Genomic DNA, 22,472 nt, shown 5'->3' with positions numbered 1-22,472 from the left:
CTCGGTTTATCTTGCCGCAGTTTGAAACCCATTGTTCATCAAGTGGGTTCAAGGTCCCATCTTTCTCCCTCTTCAACCTTTGCCATCTGCAGGGTCACCCTTCTCCTGGGCCCTAGGATGTGTATCTGTTTACTCATCATGATTGCCTTCTGCCACACTCAGGCTATCTTCCTTCCTATCCCAGGGCCCAGATGGCTTCGAGTTCCCCTCCCCTTGGAGCTGGGTTAGGACTGTGAACGGGAATTGTATTTAGAGATCACCTGAGCCAAGTCCCTGCTGGCATCAGGTGCAGAGGGCCCTCTGAGCCAGAGAAGCCGTGTCCCCCGGGTTTCTGGGCCTTTGCATCTGATTGCCATTCAGTCTTCTTTTATTCTTCTTGCCACCTGGCCCACCTCAGGTGTCTGCTGGCCCAGCACTCGGTGTGGGATGTGTGTTTACCTTTCCCAGAGGTGCCCAGGGTGGCTTTCTGGGCATCCTGTCTATGCTGGGTTGATTCTTAATTCCTGCATCTTCTCTAAAGTTCTTTGGGCCAGGAGCCTTGAGATTCTGCAAGGATCCTGAGAGGCCCCACTCCCTCTCACCACCTTATTCTAGGATGCCCAGATTTAAATTCCTGCATCTCCAAAATCCTGGCAGAACCAGTCTGAGAGCCTGAACCTTGGGAGTCCCAGGGTCTCTACTTGGAATTCCAGGATGGGCATAGATTTTCTCACCTTCCACCTGAGCTCAGCATCTCAATTATATCAACCATTGGCTTAGTTTCTTCCCAACATACATGTTGGATCTCAAACTTATAGTCTTTTCTCCAGGGGCCCCCAGTTCAGCCACTTAGGTCTTTGTGTGTGCTCACTTGCTCTGTGGGACTCAGCCTGGGCTGGTAAAGAGAATGATGAGGAGCCTGTGAATTCAAAGTCTTGGGAGCTGCCTTCCAGCCATGTGATGCTGCAGGGGTGGGAGGAGCCCTTATTGGCGCAGGCGTGTGCCAGGTGCTCCCGCTGTTGCGAGGCTGACCACCACCCTCTCTGTCTTGTCAGGCCGAGACAGCAGCCAATCGCATCTGCAAGGTGCTGGCCGTCAACCAGGAGAACGAGCAGCTCATGGAGGACTACGAGAAGCTGGCCAGCGACGTGGGTACCCTTGGCTTCTCCTGGTCTGGCCCTGGCAAGGCCTTGCCACCCTGTCCTGAGAGACCAGGGAGCCTGCAGTACCCATCCATTCCTCCAAATCCATCTCCGGGCACAGTCCCAGCCTGGGCATTGCCCCTCATCACAGCAGCTGACCGAGGGCGGCTTGGGCTCCCCCAGAGATTGGGGGTGGGGGTGGGTCAGGGGCCAGTCGGGACTTTGAAGAGCTGAGTTCCGCGCTTTTTCTATCGCCTCTCTGCTCTTGATTTTTTTTCACTTGACAAATGAAAGCTGTGCCAAGAGACCTCAGAGGCCTTTTGGGCCCAGTGTACTGTTACTCTGGGAGTTTCGTTTGAACTTAAAAGGAGCGTGCAGTTCTGAGAGGATGTGAACCAGGGATAAATCAGGCTGGCTCAGGCTAGCTTAGTGGCTGGGCCCACCCAGAGGACGGGGGGGACAGGATGGGTTTGCTGTTCTGCCACTGACTGCATTTGGGTTAGAGCACCACTTGCTCCTTCCTTAATTCAGCCCCTGAACAGCTTAGCCCGGCCTCTTGGTGGACTTACTGTCCCCCAGCATAGTAAGAGCCCAGGTTCTGGGGTCCCAGTGCCTGGATTTAATCCCTGCCCTACTTCGGTCACCTTGGCAAGTCACAGAAGCTCACCATGCTTTGGTTATGTCCTCCGCCACTGGTGGGGACGGTCACAGCACTTAATCCCGTGATGACTTAGCTCGTCATCATTATTCAGATGAGTTAGTCTGGGCCACGTGATCCAGTTGCAGGGGATCACGAGTTTCCTCTCATCGTTTCCACTCCTCCACCCCCCGTCACCTCATTGAAGAAACAAAATTCAGGCTGTCCTCTGCAACCTTTTCTCTTTTGAGTCAAGGACCCACATTCTAGAATCCTCAAAGGTCAGATGGCAGGGCCTCTGGCCAGCAACCATTCACCCCTCCATGGTAAGATAGGGAAATTGAGGCCCAGCCAGGTAGTAGATGAAGAACTAGAGCTCGGGTCTCCTGCTGAGTTGAGCCATCTTGCCCCCAGGTTTCCCCTTGGGGAGCAGGGAGGTTGAGTGATGCTGGCTGTGGTTTGATATATCCTAGTGGCCAGGCGTCATGGAGCCTTTGATTCTCAGAGGCAGCCTGGCCCTGTGGCCTGGGAACGGCCTGGGGTGATGGTTGGGAAAGAGTGTGCCCTCAGGAGAGATGCGGCCCCCCTCCCAGCGTCCTCCCCTTCTCCCTCCACAGCTGCTGGAGTGGATCCGCCGCACCATCCCATGGCTGGAGAACCGGGCACCCGAGAACACCATGCACGCCATGCAGCAGAAGCTGGAGGACTTCCGGGACTACCGGCGCCTTCACAAGCCGCCCAAGGTGCAGGAGAAGTGCCAGCTGGAGATCAACTTCAACACGCTGCAGACCAAGCTGCGCCTCAGCAACCGGCCCGCCTTCATGCCCTCCGAGGGCAGGATGGTCTCGGTGAGCACCCGGACTGCCCCAACCCGGAGCCGCTCCCAGGCGCCGGCAAAAGACGCACTGTGGGCGGGGTGGGGGCGGGGCGTGTGCTCATCTCCTGCCCACACTGCTCCAGGGATGGGTTCTCTCTCCCAGGTGACCACCCGGACTCCAGCCCACACTCGGCCAGGTGGGGCTCCCCCTCGCCCCATAGAGAGAGCCCCCTTTCTCCTCCCCACGCCGGGTCATACTTGCCCTTTCCAGACACCTGCTCATCTGCTTGGATCTGCCCCGGCACTTTCCTCCCCACCCCTCAAAGAGTCATCTCTGCCAACAAAATCCCACTTGACATGTTGACCCAAACAGAGCATAATTCAGGAGCTAAAAGGATAATTTTCACTTCCATGGAATCTTTTTTAGCACTTAAAAACTTTTTTTTTTAATACCTTAATAGATTTTTTTTGGTAGGACAGTTTCAAATATGTAAATAAGTAAAATATAGAAAATAGAAATTCTTCATAATCTTCCTACCCAGGATCAACTTAAAAGATTTTGGGGAGAAGAGATTCTTTTAGACTCTGTAAATGTGATTTTAAAGGGAATCCGAAAGCATCTTTTATTTAATAAGCTGCTTAGAAAAAAGAACTTACAGGGACTTCCCTGGTGGTTAGGAATCCACGCTTCCAGTGCAGGGGGCACAGGCTCAATCCCTGGTGGAGGAACTAAAATCCCCCATGCTACATGGCATGACCAAAAAAAAGGAAAGAAATAACTAATTATATCGTGACCAGCTTTCCATGTCATAACTTTTTTTCATTTTTGTCATTTTTTGTTATTCCTCCCTGTTTACCCTTTCCCCAGGACTTGAGATATGAGCCAGAGAAACATGCAAACAAAAATGTTAAAATAAAAAATTGACCAGGATAGAGCTTTTGTACTTTGCAGAGGAGAGTTGACAAGGAGACACAGGCACATAAGGGAAGCGTGGAAGGGGCTGGGAGAAACTTGTGAACAGCAGTGGAAGGAGGGAGGACCCTGGGGGAGTAGAGAAAGGCCTGACGTTGTGCATGCGGTTTGGAAAACTGTGGTCCTTTTACAGATTCCAGGCCAAGTCAGCAGCTTCTATATGGCTGGAGCTGCTGCTTGACAGGGGCGGGGTGTTGGGGGTGGGTGGCGCTCCGTGCTTTAATGTGCCCCTCCTGTGGCAGATGCAGTGTGGCCCCTGGCACATGGCGAGGACCTGGGTGGCACACGAGTCCGATCAGCCTGTCACTGCCCGGGGGTGTCCTTGTGCTAACTGTAGAGGGCAGCTCCATGTCTGAACGCCTGTGGGTTTGTGCTCATTACCTGTCACCATCTCTGGGTGACTCTGGGATGGCTACTGCCCAGAGCCCATGAGTAAACCCAGAAACATGAGGAGGCTGGGAGGCTCCCACCCCTGCCTGCCTTGTTCAGTTTGTTGCTCTGTCTCCCTGGCTGCCCCTGTGACCTCTGTGGTTGCTCAGAATCCTGGCAGAAGCCAGTCTTGGTGCCCAGAGGGCCTTGGGCTCTCTCCCCACTGGGATGCACTGCTAACGCCCCATAGCAGCATGGACCCACTTCCCTACCCAGGAGGCCTGGTGCCTAGGAACCCTAGGTCATACCAGGGGGACTGGGTGGGGAGGAGGCTCCTCCTGGAATGTATGAAGGAGCCGTGGGGGCTCGGGGGCCAGGTGGGCTGACCCTGTGCCTCCCATCCCTGCAGGACATCAACAACGCATGGGGCTGCCTGGAGCAGGCGGAGAAGGGCTATGAGGAGTGGCTGCTGAATGAGATCCGGAGGCTGGAGCGGCTCGACCACCTGGCAGAGAAGTTCCGGCAGAAGGCCTCCATCCACGAGGCCTGGACGGACGGTAAGACCAGCCTAGCCCCTGCCCCCCACCCCAAGCTTGGGTCTAGCTTTCGTGCTAAACCACCAGCCATAACTCCTTTCTCTCTCATGTTTTATTTTTTTGTCTCTTACTTGTCCCTTAACATTAGGTGAGTTCATGACCCACCCCACTCCCTTTTTTATTGGCCACACCCCATGGCACATGGGGTCTTGGTTCCCTGACCAGGGATCGAACCTGCCTCCTCTGCATTGGAAGTGTAGAGTCTTAACCATCAAGGAAGTCCCTCATTAGTATTTTGGTTGCTTCAGTTTTCTCCTCTGCTAAGTGGGGACAATAATAGTATCAGCTTAATATGTTTATGAGGATTAAGTGGCATAATACATCAGAAGCAATGAGAAAGGTTCCTGGCATACCATGTGCTATATGTGTGTTAATTATTCTCGTCACTGTAGTGGCTTCTCTTCCCTGGGTCAGGTTGGGGCTCACATGCTGATTCCACCACCTAGAGGTGGCGTATCTTGGACCAGTGGTCTTGTGTTCTTGTCTGTTACATGCAGGTGATGATGTGCCCTCCTGTATTACTTTCTTAGGGCTGCAAATTGCCATAAACTGGGTGGTTTTACATGACACAAGGACATTCTTGTTCAGGAGACTAGAAGTCCTAATTAAGGTGCCGTCAGCACTGGCTCCTTCTAGAGCCTCTGAGGGGGAGGCGTCCCCTGCTTCTTCCTAGTGTCGGGTGGTTTTACTGGCACTTCTTGCTGTTCCTTGGCTTGTAGCAGCATCACTCTAATCTCTGCCTTCCATCATCACCAGCTGCTTCTCTCTGGGTCTCAGTGACCAAATCTACCTCTCAGTTTTCTGCTGAAGATACCAGTCATTGGATTTAGGGCCCACTCTAATCCAGTAGGACTTCCCAGGTGGGACAGTGGTAAAAAATCTGCCTGCCAGTGCAGGAGGTGCAAGAGATACGGGTTCAGTCCCTGAGTCTGGATGATCCCCTGGAGAAGGAAATGACAACCTGCTCCAGTATTCTTTGCTGGGAAATCCCATGGACAGAGGAGCCTGGTGGACTACAGTCCACAGGGTTGCAAAGAGACAGACACATCTTAGTGACTAAACAACAGCTAATCCAGTATGACCTCATCTTAGCTAATTATATTGGCAGAGACCCTATTTCCAAATAAGGTCAGACTCTGAGGTTCTAGGTTGCCATGAGCTTTAGAGGGACACTATTAACTCAGCATACCTCCTCATGCGGTTGTTGTGCATTTTATGCGTAGCTGAGTGCCTGGCACATGAAACACACTCGGTAAATGGGAGCCTTTGATACCTTCCCCCCTCTGCCTTCTCTGCCGTTGTAGTAACCTGTAGCTCTGGCCTTAGCACCTGTGTGTCTCCATCACTCTGACCTGGAGCACTTGGCCATGTCTGGTGTCTGCTTGTTGGCAGATAATCTTCCCCAGAGAGAGAAGATCACACCCAGAATGGTCTTTTCCTTAGAACCTGGGCTGGGGCTGGAGAGTGAGCCATGCTACCCATCTCCTAGGGCCCTGCGGTCATTTCAGCTGAAGCCCCTGGAACAGACCCATTGGCCGGTAGAGCTCAGTACGCTGAGATGCCCCCATTCAGCTCTGTGGTGGTCCTCAGACAGTAGACTAGAGATGAGTAGGGACAGCCACACCCTGGGGCCATTAGGGAGTGGCTTGGAGCAGGAGGGGATAGGTGTGTGCTTGACTCAGCAGAGGGGTTTACTGGGCTTCATATACGATGATATGAGGTCACTGCTGCACCTTCCACTGTGCCTGTATGAGCTATCTATCCAGGCACGGATGGAGGGAGGAGAAAGGGGGTGGTGGAGTTTGCACCGATTCACCCACACGCTTCTATTGTGTTCTCTCTGGTGCTAAGGAACAGCTCACAAGAAGGTACAGAGCAAAGATTGGCCCCGCCAGCCACCAGCAAAGGCATGAGAAGTGCTGGTGTGCCTGCAGCAGACGCCGACATAGCAGTCTGGCTATAAGTACTCACAGCTGACAATGCTGTTGCCCACTTACCTAAGAACTGCATTTCTTGAGGCTGTCTAAAACCCCTAAACATGGCTGAAATCACGTGTCTGGGGTGTTTGCATGAGTCCATCTACAGTCCTGCCAGCTGAGGGGCCCACAGGCTCCATGGTAGTGCAGTGTGGTTACGCCACTGGGGGTTCAGCCGCTCGACAGAATGTTACGGGGCCATCGGAGTGACTCGTGTGATGGCCGTGGTGGCAGTGTAGAAACTGGTGATGCGCTGCTGAGTATTTTAAAAGCAGGATATGTAATTTACATACACCCAATGGTTTTAACACAACATCCATAGGAGGCGAGACTGAAAAGGAGCAGATAAATAGGCTCATCTGTGATTTTTTACCCTCTAAACTCATCATATTAATATTCTGACAAAAAGGAGTAGAGAGAAGGAGAGAAGCTATCACCTCTTTGGCCCAGCTCTCATTTCCTGAGAGTTGCTGAGCCTCCCTGACGGTGCAAACACCGGAGGTGGGCGTGCGGGCAAGGCCAGGTCAGCCTCTGTCCCGCAGCAGCCGAGTCACAGGGCAGCTGGGGACCGTCATCTAACAGCGATCTGAGAGCTCGATTCTCATCCTCTTCCCTTTGGAAACAAAAATCCAAGAAATGCAAGCCTTGCCTCGCCCCTTAAAAGAGAGGGCAGTGCACCTGATGCTTGGAGAGGGTGCTGGCTGCTGATGGCTTCTGTGCAGAGTGCATTGGACAGGCTGCCCACACTGGGTGTAATTGAGGGGCAGGGTCCCTGCAGGGCTGCTGGGGGCAGCAACTGTAAGTGGAGAAAACTCTAAAGATGGGGCACCCCTGAGGAAGTTGTTTTCCCCAGGTTATACCGCAGGCGTAGATCGTTGTTTCCTGCTGTTTATAAAGTTTGTGTTATACCCTGACTGTCCACTTAGCCTCATCGTCTGTATATCACCACTCCTGGTGGCCCTGGCATACTCCATGAAAAGGAGTGACTTTCCCGCCCTCTGCCCCATCACGCATGTTCCGGCTGCATATCTATTTTCTCGAACTGCAGATAATTGATCATCGTATGGGGCACATCTATCTCCTTGGGATATACCAGAAGTGGAGCTCCCGGGCCCTGAGGTGGGGGTGATTGTGATCAAGAAGGTGGGCCTCCCGGCTCCTGCTCAGCCTTGTGCCCGACCTCTGACCCCCAGGCAAAGAGGCCATGCTGCGGCAGAAGGATTACGAGACGGCTACCCTCTCGGAGATCAAGGCCCTGCTCAAGAAGCACGAGGCCTTTGAGAGTGACCTGGCTGCCCACCAGGACCGCGTGGAGCAGATTGCCGCCATTGCCCAGGAGCTCAAGTAAGCCCAGCGGGCACTACAGTGCTGTGGGAGGTGGGCTGTGGCCTGAAAAGTGAGCCGGGTCCTGGAGCAGGAGGTCATTGATACAGAAGACTAAGAACGTCCTCGCAGGTGGGGAATAGCCTGCGACCATTCTGTCACAGGCCTTCGGTCCTTACCTACAGCCAGTGTGGGACCAGAGGGTGACCGAGTATGGCTCTGAGATCTTGCCTGGTCTTAGTGGCTTCCTGTCACTGGGCATTGCAGTCAAGGCTGGTGTGACTTCCAGGCGAGGCTGGGGCGGGGGCCCTTGCGGAGGAGAACTGTTCTCCTCCCAGCAGTCTCCTGAAAGCCCAGAGGTTGAGGGTGGGAGTATGGGTCCTGGAAGGTCTTGAAGAAGTGCGCAGGAGAGCAGGCCGCAGAGGTAACCTGGGTCGCCTGTCTCTTCCTCTCTCCTCCCCTGCAGTGAGCTGGACTATTACGACTCACCCAGTGTCAACGCCCGGTGCCAAAAGATCTGTGACCAGTGGGACAATCTAGGGGCCCTAACCCAGAAGCGAAGGGAAGCTCTGGAGGTGAGAGCCCCTGAGGAGACAGAGACTCGCCTCCAGCAGCCCTGTGTGGCCTGTCTGCTTCACGACTCCCTTTGCTTTGGGCTGAGAAGCTCCACTGGGTTCCTCAGACCTTCCCCAGTCCTGGTCTGACCGTGGAAAGCTCACATTGGCACTGGACTTGACCTTTGCCCTGATGGAGATGCCCTGATCATGCCTTCTCCTCCTCCTGATTTAGTGTACTTGGACCAAGCCCCGCCTGTTTGAGAACCTTCCTGTTCTCTAAACCAGACTCTCTGGGGCCTAGGCGGGTGACTCCAGTGTGGGGTGGTCCATACACCCCATATTAAGAACCAGCACTCTGGGAGAGTCTGTTCTGAGTTATCTGGTCCTTCCAGACCTGAAACTCTCGGGCTAGCCAGAAGGATCTTGAAGTCTACTGGGTTGGGTGGGGGGTTGGTGATTCTGGACATGACGTTACTAAGCACCTTCCTATCCCCATGCCATTTGGCACTCCCAGCGCACGGAGAAACTGCTGGAGACCATTGACCAACTGTACTTGGAGTACGCTAAGCGGGCTGCACCCTTCAACAACTGGATGGAGGGGGCCATGGAGGACCTGCAGGACACCTTCATCGTGCACACCATCGAGGAGATCCAGGTGTGCTGCCGACCCCCTCGTCCATGGAGGCTGGGTCTGCACGGCCCACACACTGCCCTTGTAGGGAGAGGGCTGAGGGTAGCCTCCCCAAGGATGTTCTAGATTTGAAAGCTTTGTGTTTTATTTATTTTGACTCCATAATATATGCATATGGTATCAAATCTACAAGCTAAAGAGACTGTGCAGTTTTTGTCCCCCAGCCCCCAGTGCCGCTCCCCAGAGGGAGCACATTTGTTTATTAATATGTTCTTCCCCCACTTTTTACGTAAAAAGTAGCTTTTATTATATACTGTATCCTGAACCTTTATTTCTAACCTCATAATTATCTTGGAGCTCATTTCACTGCAATAAGCCATTCTTTTGTACAGCTGCAGAGTGTTAGATGAAAAAGATTTTGCAGAACAATGAGAAAGTGTGTTAGGACAGGTCCCTTGAGCAGACCCAGGGCACCCCTTGTTCCCAACCTAACTGTGGGGTGGTGAGCCCCCAGGGAGATTGCTGCTGGATTCACCAGGCCTGCGCATGAAGCTGTGGCACCTTCCTGTGGCCAGCCCAGCCATCCTGGTTCTCAGCTGAAATAGTCCTGGGTTGATGCCTCCAGGCTGCCCAACTGGTGTGAGGCCGGCCTCCAGTGGCCCCTTCACCCACTTCTGCCCTGGGACCTGCAGGTCTCCCTTGGCTTATCTTGCCCATGGGAGGCATTGGTCCCTCCCAGTCATTGTGCTGCTTCTGCACGCCCGTCTCTCTCCAGGGACTGACCACAGCCCATGAGCAGTTCAAGGCCACCCTCCCCGATGCCGACAAGGAGCGCCTGGCTATCCTGGGCATCCACAACGAGGTGTCCAAGATTGTCCAGACCTACCACGTCAACATGGCAGGCACCAACCCCTACACAACCATCACGCCTCAGGAGATCAATGGCAAATGGGACCATGTGAGTCCAAGGGCTGGGTGGGGCGCTGGCAGAGCCATTGTAAGTTTCAGAAGGGCAGGGATTTTTGTCTGTCTGTATTCTGATTGTCATTGATTTCAGTGTCGTTCAGTAAGTACTCATTGTCTAGCAAATGAATGCATTTCTAGAACAGGTCAATGTGTTCACTCCTATTACTGCCTGGCCTCTTCCCTTCATGGCTCCTTCACTTCCTCTGACATGGAGGCAGATGGCCGGCCCGTCCCAATGTCCCCTGACTGTTCCTGCCCCAGGTGCGGCAGCTGGTGCCACGGAGGGACCAGGCCCTGACGGAGGAGCACGCCCGCCAGCAGCACAACGAAAGGCTACGCAAGCAGTTTGGGGCCCAGGCCAATGTCATCGGGCCCTGGATCCAGACCAAGATGGAGGTGGGTCCCAGCACCGAAGGCCCGGCAGGGGCTTCCACCCTTCCCTGCACCATCCCAGACAGTCAGGCTTTCCCTGTCTCCTCCTGGACGGGACCTGTGGCCACTGTGGGTCCTGAACCCACAGCTGGCCTGCTGCCCCGTGGAGGGTGTGGGACCCGTGCCCACACAGGGACACCACATGAGACAGTCCCACGGAAGGATCAGTGCCTAGGTGACTGATTGGGCTTGCCCTGTGGCATATGTGGTTGAGCTGGTCTCCCTTCCTCCTGAGCCATGAGCTTGGCCAGAAGGAGGTGACCTCCCCAGAGAGAGAACTGTGCTTTGGGCAGGCGTGAGATTCTTTGCTGTATTGTTGGACCAGGTATCAGGGTGATGTAGGTAAGGAAGGAACACTGCTTGGGTTAGAGCGTGGTGTCCCTCTGAATTCCTTGAGGGCAGAGACCATGTCAAGTTCCTCTGTGCTTTTCTGGACCCCATCTCTACCTGCTTAGCACATTATGCATGGTAGTGGGTGCTCCAGAAATGCTTGCCAAGTTGAACTGAGTTCCCAATGAGAGACAGAGATGGGGATTAGGCCTGGACCATGGAGACAGGTGGGATTGAGGTGGGCAAGGCAGGCCTCCGAGGAACCAGAACAGCAGGATCGAGTTCATTGAGAAGGTGAGCCAGGTGCCCTGAGGCTGTGAGGAACCCAGCTCAGTGGGAAAACTTCCCTGAGATGGGTGGTAGTCGGGAATGGGCCTGGGATGGGAGTTTGAATGGCAGGTAGAGGAGTGAATCTTTAAGTTAGCAACTGACCTTGCATCCCCTTCCTGAGGCTGAGGGGTAGCCGGGAGATGGGAGGTATTCATCTGGTGATAACAGTCAGTGCCGGTCAGATTCCTTTATGATGCTATTTCCATGCCAAGAATCATCAGAGGGGTTGGCCCCAGTCTCCACCCTGGGGGCCCAGAGTGCATAGGTCTCACAAGAGCCTCCTTTCTGGATGAGCAGGAGATTGGAAGGATCTCCATTGAGATGCACGGGACCCTGGAGGACCAGCTCAACCACCTGCGGCAATATGAGAAGAGCATCGTCAACTACAAGCCCAAGATCGACCAGCTGGAGGGCGACCACCAGCTCATCCAGGAGGCGCTCATCTTCGACAACAAGCACACCAACTACACCATGGAGGTGGGCACCACCAGCCTTGCTCCCCTGGAGAGGGAGCCCCGGATCCCCCTTCTGCTTCCCTCGGCTGGGGAAGTGGTGGTGGGGGGGGTCACCCATCATTCCAAGCAGACTGGTTGCATAGTAGGATAAACCCTAGCTTTTAAGTGAGAGAATACTCAACTTCTCCTCCCTCCTGGAGCTCTGAGTCTTCGGTCCTCAGTGCCTTTTGAATTTCCCCAGGAGCTTGCTGAGAATGCAGATTTCCAGGCACCGTCCCAGAATTTGATTCACTAGGTCTGGGATGGGACTTGGGTATCTAAATTTTTAACAAGTACCCAGTGATTCTGAGACTGGTGGTCACCAGACACTGGTTTGGCCTCTGCTTTTTAAATGACCTACTTGTTTTGACTATGAAGGCATGGGTGTGAGGTTATAGAGTTGGATGTTCAGGGAATTACCTACTTTTTTGTCCTTTGATCTTCCCCACTGTCAACTTTGCCCTTTTTCCTGACCTGACCGCACTGGTCATCCTGGTTTCTGCTGTTCCAGGCAGAAACCATCACCCTTCTGTGCTTCCCCCTTCATCATCTGGGTCCTCTGTCCTGGTTTGCTGTCCTTGTCCTGGTTGCCCAGCGCCTGTTGACTCTGTTAATCCGGGCAGAAGGCCTGGTTTGATTGCATTGGCCATTTTGATGATCAGGGGAGGGAGTAGGGAGGGGTGACCTGGGCCCAGGCCTGGGACCCCTTTGCTGACGGGCCTTGCCTGCCTGCAGCACATCCGTGTGGGCTGGGAGCAGCTCCTAACCACCATCGCCAGGACCATCAATGAGGTGGAGAACCAGATCCTGACCAGGGATGCCAAGGGCATCAGCCAGGAGCAGATGAATGAGTTCCGGGCCTCCTTCAACCACTTTGACCGGGTGAGCTCCACCCCTGCACTCGCTGACGGCAGCCCCAGCCCCAGGGCCCTGGAGGGCACTGCCCAGGGCATGGGCCCACTTCCTGGGCGAGTGAGGAGGAGAGGGGGGGGAGGGAGGAGCTGCAGTCAGCCTGCTCTGACTCTCCACCGCCCCAGGCTGGCCTTAGAAGCTGTCCAGGTGTCCCACGAGCATCGCTGCTTTCCTGGAGAGAGTGCTCGTGTTGTGGGTGAAGTGAAACCCTCAGACCCCTGACTCTTGCTCTCCTACCATAAGGAGTCACGCCTTGGGGGCAAGGCTGCCATAGCCTCAAGGGAGGGTCTGCTGTCCCTGGCTATGGCGACCATCCCCTGCCTGTGCCTGGGGACAGAGCAGAGCCTCCCTCCTCCCCGAGCCCCGGGGGGCCTTTCGGACCCCTGGTAGAGGTGCCAGAGCTATCAGTCCTCCTGGATTCTCATCCAGTTTTGTGTGGGCTGCCCCTCCCAGTGCCTTGGGGCTTTGTGGTGGCCACAGGGGGTGGGAGCATGGGCTTGGGTGCTGCCCACCACCCCTGCCTGCTTCACTGCCCTCCAGGCACCTGGGTGGGTGGCGTCCTCCTGGAAAACCCTGCTCAGGGCATCGGGGCCAGAGGTGGGCTGGGCACTCTTCTGGGGGAGCTTCTTTCCCCATGGCTCACCATGCTTCCCTCCAGCCTGCTCCCCGGGGCAGGACAGCTGCGTGTACCGGGGAGAGGGCCCCCTCTGGGCCACGGCCGTGTGTCTAACCTTGTGCACTTTTATTTCCCTCCTCCCCCCGCCCCTCCGCCCTCCACCTTCCCCATCCGCATGCCTTCGTCCCTGTCTCTCCCCACACACGCTACCCTCCACTGGGGCATGGCCCACCCCTTCCCCCTCACGGCCTCCACCTCCCTGGCACCGCATGGCTCGCTGGCTGGCGCACGGCGGCCCCAGGATCACTCCGGCACGCTGGGTCCCGAGGAGTTCAAAGCCTGCCTCATCAGCTTGGGTTATGATATTGGCAACGACCCCCAGGTACTCGCCTCCTGCATGGAGCACGCTCAGGGGTGGCGTCCGGGGCGAGAAATAACGCGTTTCTCCTTTTTTCTTTTCTCTCTCTCTCTCTTTCTGGATCTCCTTGCCTCCCCTTTCCTGTGGGCCGTGGGGCTCGTCTTCTGCTGTCCCTGCCTGGCCCCCGGCGGGCTCCTCCTCCCGCTACTCCGACCTCTGACCTCTGCCCTCGGTTATCTTTCGTGGGAACCTGCGCGGTGCCCACCTTCTTCTCTCCTCATCGCTCTCCATCCCATGGACGGATTTTTGCATCTCCCTGCTCTGTCTTCCTCCTTCTGTGGATATCTTCCCCGGATGTGTATTTGCATCTCTTCCTCCTATGTTCCTTTCCCCTTCCTGACCGCCGCCCCCCCTCCCCGCCCCCCGCCCCCTAAAACCGTACACCTCGACCTCCCCTCTGGCCATCTATGCCCTGTCTTCCTGGCCCCGGGCTGGCCCTTTCTCCTCCTTGTGTCTTGGTGCCCCTTGCCCCACAGAAGAAGACAGGCATGATGGACACGGATGATTTCCGCGCCTGCCTTATCTCCATGGGTTACAACATGGTAATGTAAACCCCACCCTCTGCCCTGGTGAGCGGCAGCCAGCCAGCTGACTGGAGAGGCCGAGTCCTGGCCGTGGTGGGCTGGAGGCCCTCAGGCTCAGGGGCCCCCCTCCCTGGAGGGGCCTCAAGATTCTGGTCCATGGGGAAGATAGTGTACTGAAAGGCTGGGCCCCAGCTGTGGGGCCTGTGTGTGTCCGGGAGACCTGGCCTTCTCGCCTTTCTCTGCCAGTTTCTCTTTTGATATTTACAATTGAAGTGGGCTTTTTGTGTTTTGGCTCCCATCGTGGATGGTGGGGCTGACCCCGAGGCTGCCAGGCAGGACTGTGGTAGGCACTCTGGGTGGAGGTTGGTTCAGTTCTATCTCACGTGAGGCCTGGAGAGTTCCACCTCTGTCCTGGTGATGGCTTCAGCCAGGCATGCCGCCCCTTTGCTAGTTGCCCCAAGCCCCTTCCCAACCTTCTCAGCTGCCTTGCCCTCATGCAGGCCTTCTGAGCAGGCCAGGCAACTCCTGGCCTACCTTGCAAAGCCCAGAGCCCTTGGGCCGCCCAGCACAGGAACACGGGCGTGGGCTTTAGAAGCAAGGAACCTGGGGATAAATCTCGGTTCTGTCATCCCCTGCTTGGAGGCCCAGATAAGGTGAGGGGAGCGCTGCCGGGCCATTGTAACGGTTAAATGAAGCAACTCAACGTGAGTGCTGTGCCGTGTCTGACACTCAGAACGTGCAGTGTGGTGGAGGCCCAAGTTCATGTCTCAGCTCTACTACCCCCTGGCTGTGTGGCCTTTGGCAAGTCACTAAGCCTGTCTGGGCCTTAGATTTCTCCTCTGGAGACCTGATGAAAGTAATAAAATAAATAGCTACTTCATGGTTGTGAGGAGGGTTAAATGAATTTTACACAGCACTTCAAATAGGGCCTGGTGTATAGTGTATGCTGTCTGTTAGCCAGTGCTGGCATTAGTTATCATCAGCATTATCATTTTTGTTCCAAGAGGACCACGTGCATCCGTAGAGGGTGGGAAACTGAGACATCTCAGGTTAGGTCAGGGGCCCTCTCTGACAGCCTCAAGCACTCTGAGCCCCCAGAGGCTTCAGGTCCATAGAGAGAGGGGACTGTGGCTGACAGGCCTGGGATTGGCTTTTCCCTCCAGGGAGAGGCAGAGTTTGCCCGCATCATGAGCATCGTGGACCCCAACCGCCTGGGGGTGGTGACGTTCCAGGCCTTCATCGACTTTATGTCTCGTGAGACAGCTGATACAGATACAGCAGACCAAGTCATGGCTTCCTTCAAGATCCTGGCCGGGGATAAGGTGGGTGTGCTGTGGCGTGGGTGCCGTGCGGAGGTGGGCTGAATTGGAGGAGCGGTCATGAGCAGCTCCGCTGTTCCTTCTCCCACCCCGAGCCTCACTGCTGTCCACCTCTACCCGTTTCTGTAGCATTTGGGCATCAGCTAAGAGGTTAGGACACTGTATTAGCTTCAGGGAGTCCCTTGCCACGGACATTGCATGTCATACTTATGATGAGATACTGGTGATGAAATGACTGGCAGTGGAGGGCAGTCCAGTCAGATGGAGTATGTGAGTGGGTGATGAAAGGTCAGTCTGGGAACTTAAGACTTCAGCCCTGCATCATTCTGGGCATGAGCCATGGCATGTGGATGGGAAGCAGGAAAGAAGCATGTTTCTCATTTGTCTACCCTAAGCAGCAGTCAGCTTCAGTTCTCCAAATCTCCCAGGTTCCCTGCACTGCCAAGCCTGACAGTGGGAAAGTAGGCGCATCCCGGGGGATTTGGAGGCAGAGAGATCTAGAGGTCAGATTCCCTTCCTGTAAAATTCATAGGATAATCCTTAGGCTGTCCTTCCTTAGCCAGTAGGGAGAATAGTTTCTGAAATGTCTCAGTCTACATTGAAGTAAAGACTGAACCAACAAAGAGGTTCCTAAAGCTCTTATTTACATTCAAAGACACCTTGTTAGAGTCATAGCACTTTGGAGCTGGAAGGACCCTCAGAAACCACCTCCTTCAAGTGACTCATTTGGTCGAGGAAGTCTCCGGGGCCCAGAAAGGGACCTGATCTCTTGACTCTTGAAGTGACTTGAGGGCCAACCCCTGTCTCCTTCAGACTGGCTCCTTAGGGGACTCTGGCAGAAGTAGGGCAAGTCCCTGAACACGTGTGAAGCCGCTAGCTCCCCAAAGATGCAGGTTCCAAGTAGACTTTGATGGGCAAGCCCAAGACAGGGAGGAAGCAGACATCCCAGACTGGGAACCAGATGGGCTGGGGGAAGGTTAAGAGTCTGTCAGTGGCAGTGATGCCCCAGACTGGAGGCTCCTGTGATTTATGAGAATTGTGTGACCTCCTCAGAGCCCAGCTGAGTTGGGCGTGGGAGTCCTACTCTGTTTCACCAAATATGGTATTGCTAATACCCGCCTGTGGTTGGTGCACACTAGAGAGATACACGAAAAGATTACAGGTGCAATTAGCTCTTGGAATTACTTGGAAACAGGCTAAAGTAGTTACTGAAGTGAAAAACAAGGGGATTGAAATATATGTTATTTAAATATATATACACATATATAGATATGTACATATATAGATAACATTTATACATATGTGTCTATATCATATAACTTATCGTATAATTCATTTATTTACATATATGCCTGATACAGGTATATATAATGTACCTGTTGGAATGGGGGCTGGACAGGGTACCTTACCTCCTGAGTGAGGTTCCCGACCTCCGGGCTTTGCGGCCGCCCTGAGCGCATTGTTTTCGCAGAACTACATCACGGTGGACGAGCTGCGCAGAGAGCTGCCGCCTGACCAGGCTGAGTACTGCATCGCGCGAATGGCCCCCTACACCGGCCCCGACGCCGTGCCCGGTGCTCTGGACTACATGTCCTTCTCCACGGCGCTGTACGGCGAGAGTGACCTCTAACCCGCCCCGCCTGGTCCACACCCTCGCCCCTCGCCCCCCGCCCCATCCGCTGTGCGAGCCCCACCCTGCGCCTCCGCTATACCGCCTCTCCCGCCCGGGTTTGGTTTCACGCTCTGCCTCCAGTGGGCGAGCTGGGACCCGTGTGGCATCCAGCCTCCCTGCCCGTGAAGTGACAGTTTACAAAATTATTTTCTGCAAAAAAGAAAAAAAAGTTACGTTAAAAAAAAAAGTAAAAAATACCAAAAAAACCACATATTTTATTATACAAAAAGTATTTTTTTCTCCACCAGACTTAAATGGAAAAGAGGAAGAATTAACTATTTGCACCGAAATGTTTTGTTTTGTTGTGACATAGGAAAATAACCAAGCACAATGTTATATCCATCCTTTTTATCGATTTTTTTTTTCCTTTCTATCTGTACCATCTGCTGTATTCATTTCTCCAATCTCTTGTCCACCTTGATGTGGGAGTGGGAGGTGAGGGCAGGGGAAAATCTTGTCAAAAGGCACATTGGTGCATGTGTGTTTGCTAGCTCACTTGTCCATGAAAATATTTTATGATATTAAAGAAAATCTTTTGAAATGGCTGTTTTCTTAAGGAAGAGAATTTATGTGGCTTGTTTTCTCATTTTTGAAGTCCAGAGGTGTGTGTAATTACCCTCTTCATCAGCACACACTTTTTGCCCCCAAATACTGCCTATTAAAAATGGTCAGGACAAAACGGACAAGTGTGGACAGCTTTGGTCCTATTGGGCACACAATGGCACCCCACTCCAGTACTCTTGCCTGGAAGGTCCCATGGACAGAGGAGCCTGTCCATGGGGTCGCTAAGAGTCGGACACTACTGAGCAACTTCCCTTTCACTTTTCACTTTCATGCATTGGAGAAGGAAATGGCAGCCCACTCCAGTGTTCTTGCCTGGAGAATCCCAGGGACGGGGGAGCCTGGTGGGCTGCCATCTATGGGGTCACACAGAGTCGGACAGGACTGAAGCGATTTAGCAGTAGCAGCAGCAGCAGCAGCAGTGTTAAAGCAGCAACACTCCCATGTCAGTTCCTTGCTCCTTGCTTACTGTTTTCCAAAAGAGTGCATGGGATCAAGGATGGTGTGGGGCACCTGTACCACCCCTAATATGCTTTTGACCTTGGCACGTTCAACCTTATACTTGTTTCGTTTTCCAGAGGAGAACGTGGTTTCCTCACAAGGCTCCTATGCGTTGAAAATAAACCCCGCCTTTGTTTCTCACATCATCAAACAGCTCTGTGACATCTACATGCCCCGGTTCCTTGTATTTTTGCTGCAGGAGACACTCAGGAAGTCAGACTGTCCCGTAGACAGCAGCTGTCCAGCCTCACCTGGTAGGCTGTTGGAAATGCAGGCTCTCGGGTCTACCTCAGACCCTCTCATTAGAATCTGCCTTTAAACAAGGTCCCTGGGGGATCTCTGTTTCTTTTGATTTTTCCTCCTTGCCTCTTTCCTCCTCGAGGCTTCTACTCACAGGACAGGCAGCGAGGACTGCCAGTAACGGTATCAGTAACAGTGCAGTGATTTATCGACATAATTTAGCAATGGAAGCTGCAGGTCTGTGTTCCAGTTCTGTGTCGAGGGGTAAAGCAATTTCATGCAGCAGTAACAGGGAGTTGAGTCTGTGGAGTCTGATGGCCAGAGTTCAAACCTACCACGGCCATTTCCAAAACGGATAAACTGGGCACTACAGTTCTCTCATCCACTAACAGGGAATAATAGTGCTGCTGGAAGGTTGATGCTCTAATATATAGAACTCCCAAAGTATTCGTGCATATAAATGTTGAGGTCAATCCTACTTTAAGTTTTAAGGGATTCGCTTGAAGGATCTCTTTAAAAGAGAACCCTTAACATGATAGAAGTCCCCTCATATAAGAAGACTAAGACCAAATTGGAATTTATTGAACTGGGGCCAGAGATGACAGTTTTCCAGTGTAAGCCCCGTTTGTTTAGGAATTAGTTCCATGAGTTTCTGGAACACCCACTGCCCTGGGAAAGAGGCAAGGCGTTTGTGGAGAATGGACGTGGGGAGAGGTTGGCTTTTGCTTTGGGAACCGTGATTGCAGGTTTTCCCACTGGCTGGCAGAAAGCCGTACCTGCTCAAGGTAGGTCTGCTGTGACGGCAGCTTGGTGGGGAAGACTGTGGTTTAAGAGTTGAGGAGAAGGAAATTGTTCCAACCAGAAAGTTTCCTAAACTGAGGGTGTGTGCATTAATAAGCCTCAATTTTCAGGGACTTCCCTGGTGGTCTAGTAGTTAAGACTCCAAGCTTCCACTGCAGGGGACGTGGGTTCGACCCTTGGTCAGGGAACTAAGATCCCACATGCTGTGCATCATGGCCACAGTATTAAACAAAATGCCACAAAATCCCCCTCAATTTCCAGAGGTATGATCAATCTTTAAAAGAATGCGTAAGAGTCATTTGAACAAGGTGTGTTTATAGAGTTATTCCACAGTCTTCAAGGGTTTGAGTTTCTCAACATTCAAGGGTGCTTATAAATGACTATATGTGTGCAAACGACTATAATTTTCAATCCATTAGAGGTAAAATCTTAAAATTTCATTTCTTAAGCTTTTAAGCGCATCATGGACATTTTATTTTATTGATAATGTAATTTTCCTGTAAAAATAACATTCTTCTGTGTCTTAATCATTCATACATTTAAACAGATTTAATCCTCCAGAACAACCCCGTTTGCAAACTTTGTTAAATCCCTTTAGATATTTTAAACATATTAGCAAGTTTTAATCACTCTTTAAGACATCAGACTCCCAACCCAGGCAGATTCAAATCCAAGCTGCAGAGTTTCACTCAGCACAAAGCAATTGAAATATTATAAATGCAGCAAATCAGGTTCCCTGGAGCAGTTCAAAGCTGTTTACTAACAGTTCTCTTAGACCTCCAAAATTGAAATTACACGTCTCATTTCAGTTGCACATTGCAGATGAAAAATCACAAAGCTATTATATGCTGGGTTCTTTTATGTGTTCAGTCACCTTAACCCACTCGTTGTCATGATGCATACAAAACTGCTGAACACCACCAACGTATTAGTACCAAGAGTTTGATTTATGAATACTTCATCTGTTTAGTTATTTCTAAAGAGGTGATTTCAAGTCCTTTAGCTACTCATTGCTGGCTTTTGGGGTCAGAGGTTCAAGAGATACATATATATATATTTAGGAAAATACCACTGAGGAGTCCTCTTTGAGCGTTTGAGCTCTGTGATGGGCTGAATAATGGTCCTCACGAGATGTCCGTGTCCTAATCCCTTGGATCCTGTGACTCTGTTACTTTACATGGCAAACGGGACTTTGCAGGTGTAACTGAGTTAAAGTCCTTAATGGAGACATTATTCTGGATTGTCTGGGTGGGCTTTGATGAAGAGGGAGGCAGCAGTATCAGAGATGTGACGACGGAGGTAGAGGTTGGAATGACATGAGGCCACAAGCCAAGGAATGCACTGTCTTCTAGAAGCTGGAACAGGCAAGGAGATGGAAGCCCCACTTAGAGCCTCAGTGGGAATGCCGCCCTGCTGACCCATTTTAGGTTTCTGAACCGAGAAGATAATAAATACGTATTTTAAGGCACTACATGTGCTTTGTTACTGTGGCAACAGGAAGCTAACGCTTGCTTAATCATCCAGGCCTCTGGACAGGCTGGCTGCCCCCCACCCCCCAACCCCACCCTGATATCAGTGACTTGTGTTGTAGGCTTGAGGCTTTGGCTCAACCACCCCAGCTTCAGAGGCCTAAACTTGTAAAACGTCAGCTCTGGGGAGGCTGCCACAGGTGCTGACCAGAACCCCTAACCCTAAAATTTCGTCTGCAGAGGAGGGGAGATGGAGGTTTCAGATGAAACCTCCAAAGGGTCAGAATGACTATGCCCAGTGGGGGCGGTTGGGGGGTGGTTGCTGGTTAGTGGCACTGGCTGAGGGGCTGAAGGCTGTGGGCTTATCCCCTAATGGGGTAGGTGACCTCACATGGACGAGAGTCCCCCAACAGGCTGTTCCCTCCCCCCCAGTCCAGGCCAAACTTAGGGGGACAGAAGAGGTAACTAAGCAGTGGCACTGCCACCAGAACCACTGAAGGGCCTCGTCCACATGTGCTGTCCTGCAGGGTGGTGCTGGAGAGGGCCCCTTTCCACACCCGACTCTGGGGAAGCCTGGATATGGGAGCTGGGAGCCCACATCGAAGCTGAGAGGGCCTGGGGTTTTCGGGACACTAAGACGTGGTGGGATGGAGTCCTTCAGCTAAATGAAAGCTCTAGGGGCCACTTTGTGACCATCAAGGCTTTTGAAGCTCCAAGAGAGGTGGGGGAGTCCCCATTTGAGCAAGCACAGCTCAGGTGCTGCTGTGGGACCTTTGACTAGTTATTGGACACCTTGCCACCTTAGAGATGAAGGGGAGATGAGACTTCAGGGTGTCTCTCGAACCCAGGGCCTAGGTGGCAGCCCAGCCTCAAGTTGGGATCTGCCACATGCCCTAGGAAGCCCTGGATAAGCAGTGAGCCTGCTCTATCTCAGCCCCTCTATGTGGGGGCCTCACTCCTCTCTTGGGCCTAGCTTTCTCTGGTCATGACCCCCATGGTGGGAAAGGCCAACCCCACATGCCCTTGTGTTTTCCTCTAAAAGGAGGCCAATCCCTGTTCCTCGTTTGCAGGACCTGCTTGGCCCAGCCTGGCCTGGTCTGACGCGGTGATGCCTACCAGTCCATGGATGAGGCTTGCGGCATTGGTCAGGCTGGGTGGGGCAGATAACTCAAAAAGTGAAGGCTACCTCATTTCATCATCAATTTTATCTCTGAGATTTGGATTCAGCTTACAACCGATCTCACTTTGGAATTATTAGTGTCCTAGCTACTGTTGGCCAGGTGGCAGTCATGACCTCCAGTCATGGCCTGCTCTTTAGAAGTAGGAAAATGAGTCCTGGTTTTGTCTCAGACATCCGTTGACACCTTCTAGTAAGATCAAGCACCAGGATCAAAGCCTGCAGAATGAGTATACAGAAAGACAATCTGGAAGTCCTAGTGGAGCTCCCTCATCAAAAGCTGTGCTCTTAAATGCTATGGATTAAAATGGTGTGTGGAAAATGCACTGGAAGACTCTGGCAAGGAGTTCAGAGGAGCTAGACTCTGCATTTGAGGACGTTTTAGCAAATTTGTTTTGCTCACCTCTGCACAAGAGTGACAGATGATAAACATGTTTAAAGACTAAAAGCTTTTTCAATAACTACGTCGTGGCTGACTCTGCAACCCCATGGACTGTAGCCCGCCAGGCTCCTCCGTCCATGGGGTTTCCCAGGCTGGAGGGGGTTGTCATTTCCTTCTCCAGGGGATCTTCCTGACTCAGAGATGGAAGCCACGTCTCCTGCACTGGCAGCCAAATTCTTTTTTTTTAAATAGATATTTGAAATACAACTTTTTTCTGATTCTAAACAAACAGGAACGCGAGTGGTAGTAACAAACAAGATTCCACCTC

At 52.7% G+C, this 22,472-nt stretch overlaps 1 protein-coding gene across 4 annotated transcripts in view; it reads left to right on the top strand.

Annotated features, from left to right (window-relative positions):
- The window catches only part of ACTN1 (actinin alpha 1), a 98,105-nt gene extending 80,547 nt beyond the window's left edge, over positions 1 to 17,558 (top strand). The window contains exons 9-22 of one of the 4 annotated variants that reach the window (XM_070797758.1): positions 1,035 to 1,127; positions 2,376 to 2,606; positions 4,327 to 4,474; positions 7,683 to 7,833; positions 8,279 to 8,387; positions 8,884 to 9,024; positions 9,776 to 9,958; positions 10,228 to 10,362; positions 11,356 to 11,535; positions 12,288 to 12,434; positions 13,382 to 13,462; positions 13,975 to 14,040; positions 15,186 to 15,344; positions 16,813 to 17,558. In XM_070797758.1, the coding sequence (XP_070653859.1) occupies positions 1,035 to 1,127; positions 2,376 to 2,606; positions 4,327 to 4,474; positions 7,683 to 7,833; positions 8,279 to 8,387; positions 8,884 to 9,024; positions 9,776 to 9,958; positions 10,228 to 10,362; positions 11,356 to 11,535; positions 12,288 to 12,434; positions 13,382 to 13,462; positions 13,975 to 14,040; positions 15,186 to 15,344; positions 16,813 to 16,971 (1,983 nt within the window). In that variant the 3' untranslated portion in view covers positions 16,972 to 17,558. The remainder of the gene's footprint in view (positions 1 to 1,034; positions 1,128 to 2,375; positions 2,607 to 4,326; positions 4,475 to 7,682; positions 7,834 to 8,278; positions 8,388 to 8,883; positions 9,025 to 9,775; positions 9,959 to 10,227; positions 10,363 to 11,355; positions 11,536 to 12,287; positions 12,435 to 13,381; positions 13,463 to 13,974; positions 14,041 to 15,185; positions 15,345 to 16,812) is intronic. The other 3 variants (XM_070797757.1, XM_070797756.1, XM_070797755.1) reach the window with 3 other exon arrangements.
- Positions 17,559 to 22,472: the final 4,914 nt, after the last annotated feature.

Source organism: Bos indicus, chromosome 10, assembly GCF_029378745.1.
Source record: "Bos indicus isolate NIAB-ARS_2022 breed Sahiwal x Tharparkar chromosome 10, NIAB-ARS_B.indTharparkar_mat_pri_1.0, whole genome shotgun sequence".
NCBI classification, from domain to species: domain Eukaryota; kingdom Metazoa; phylum Chordata; class Mammalia; order Artiodactyla; family Bovidae; genus Bos; species Bos indicus.
This window is presented reverse-complemented; position numbering and strand designations above follow the sequence as displayed.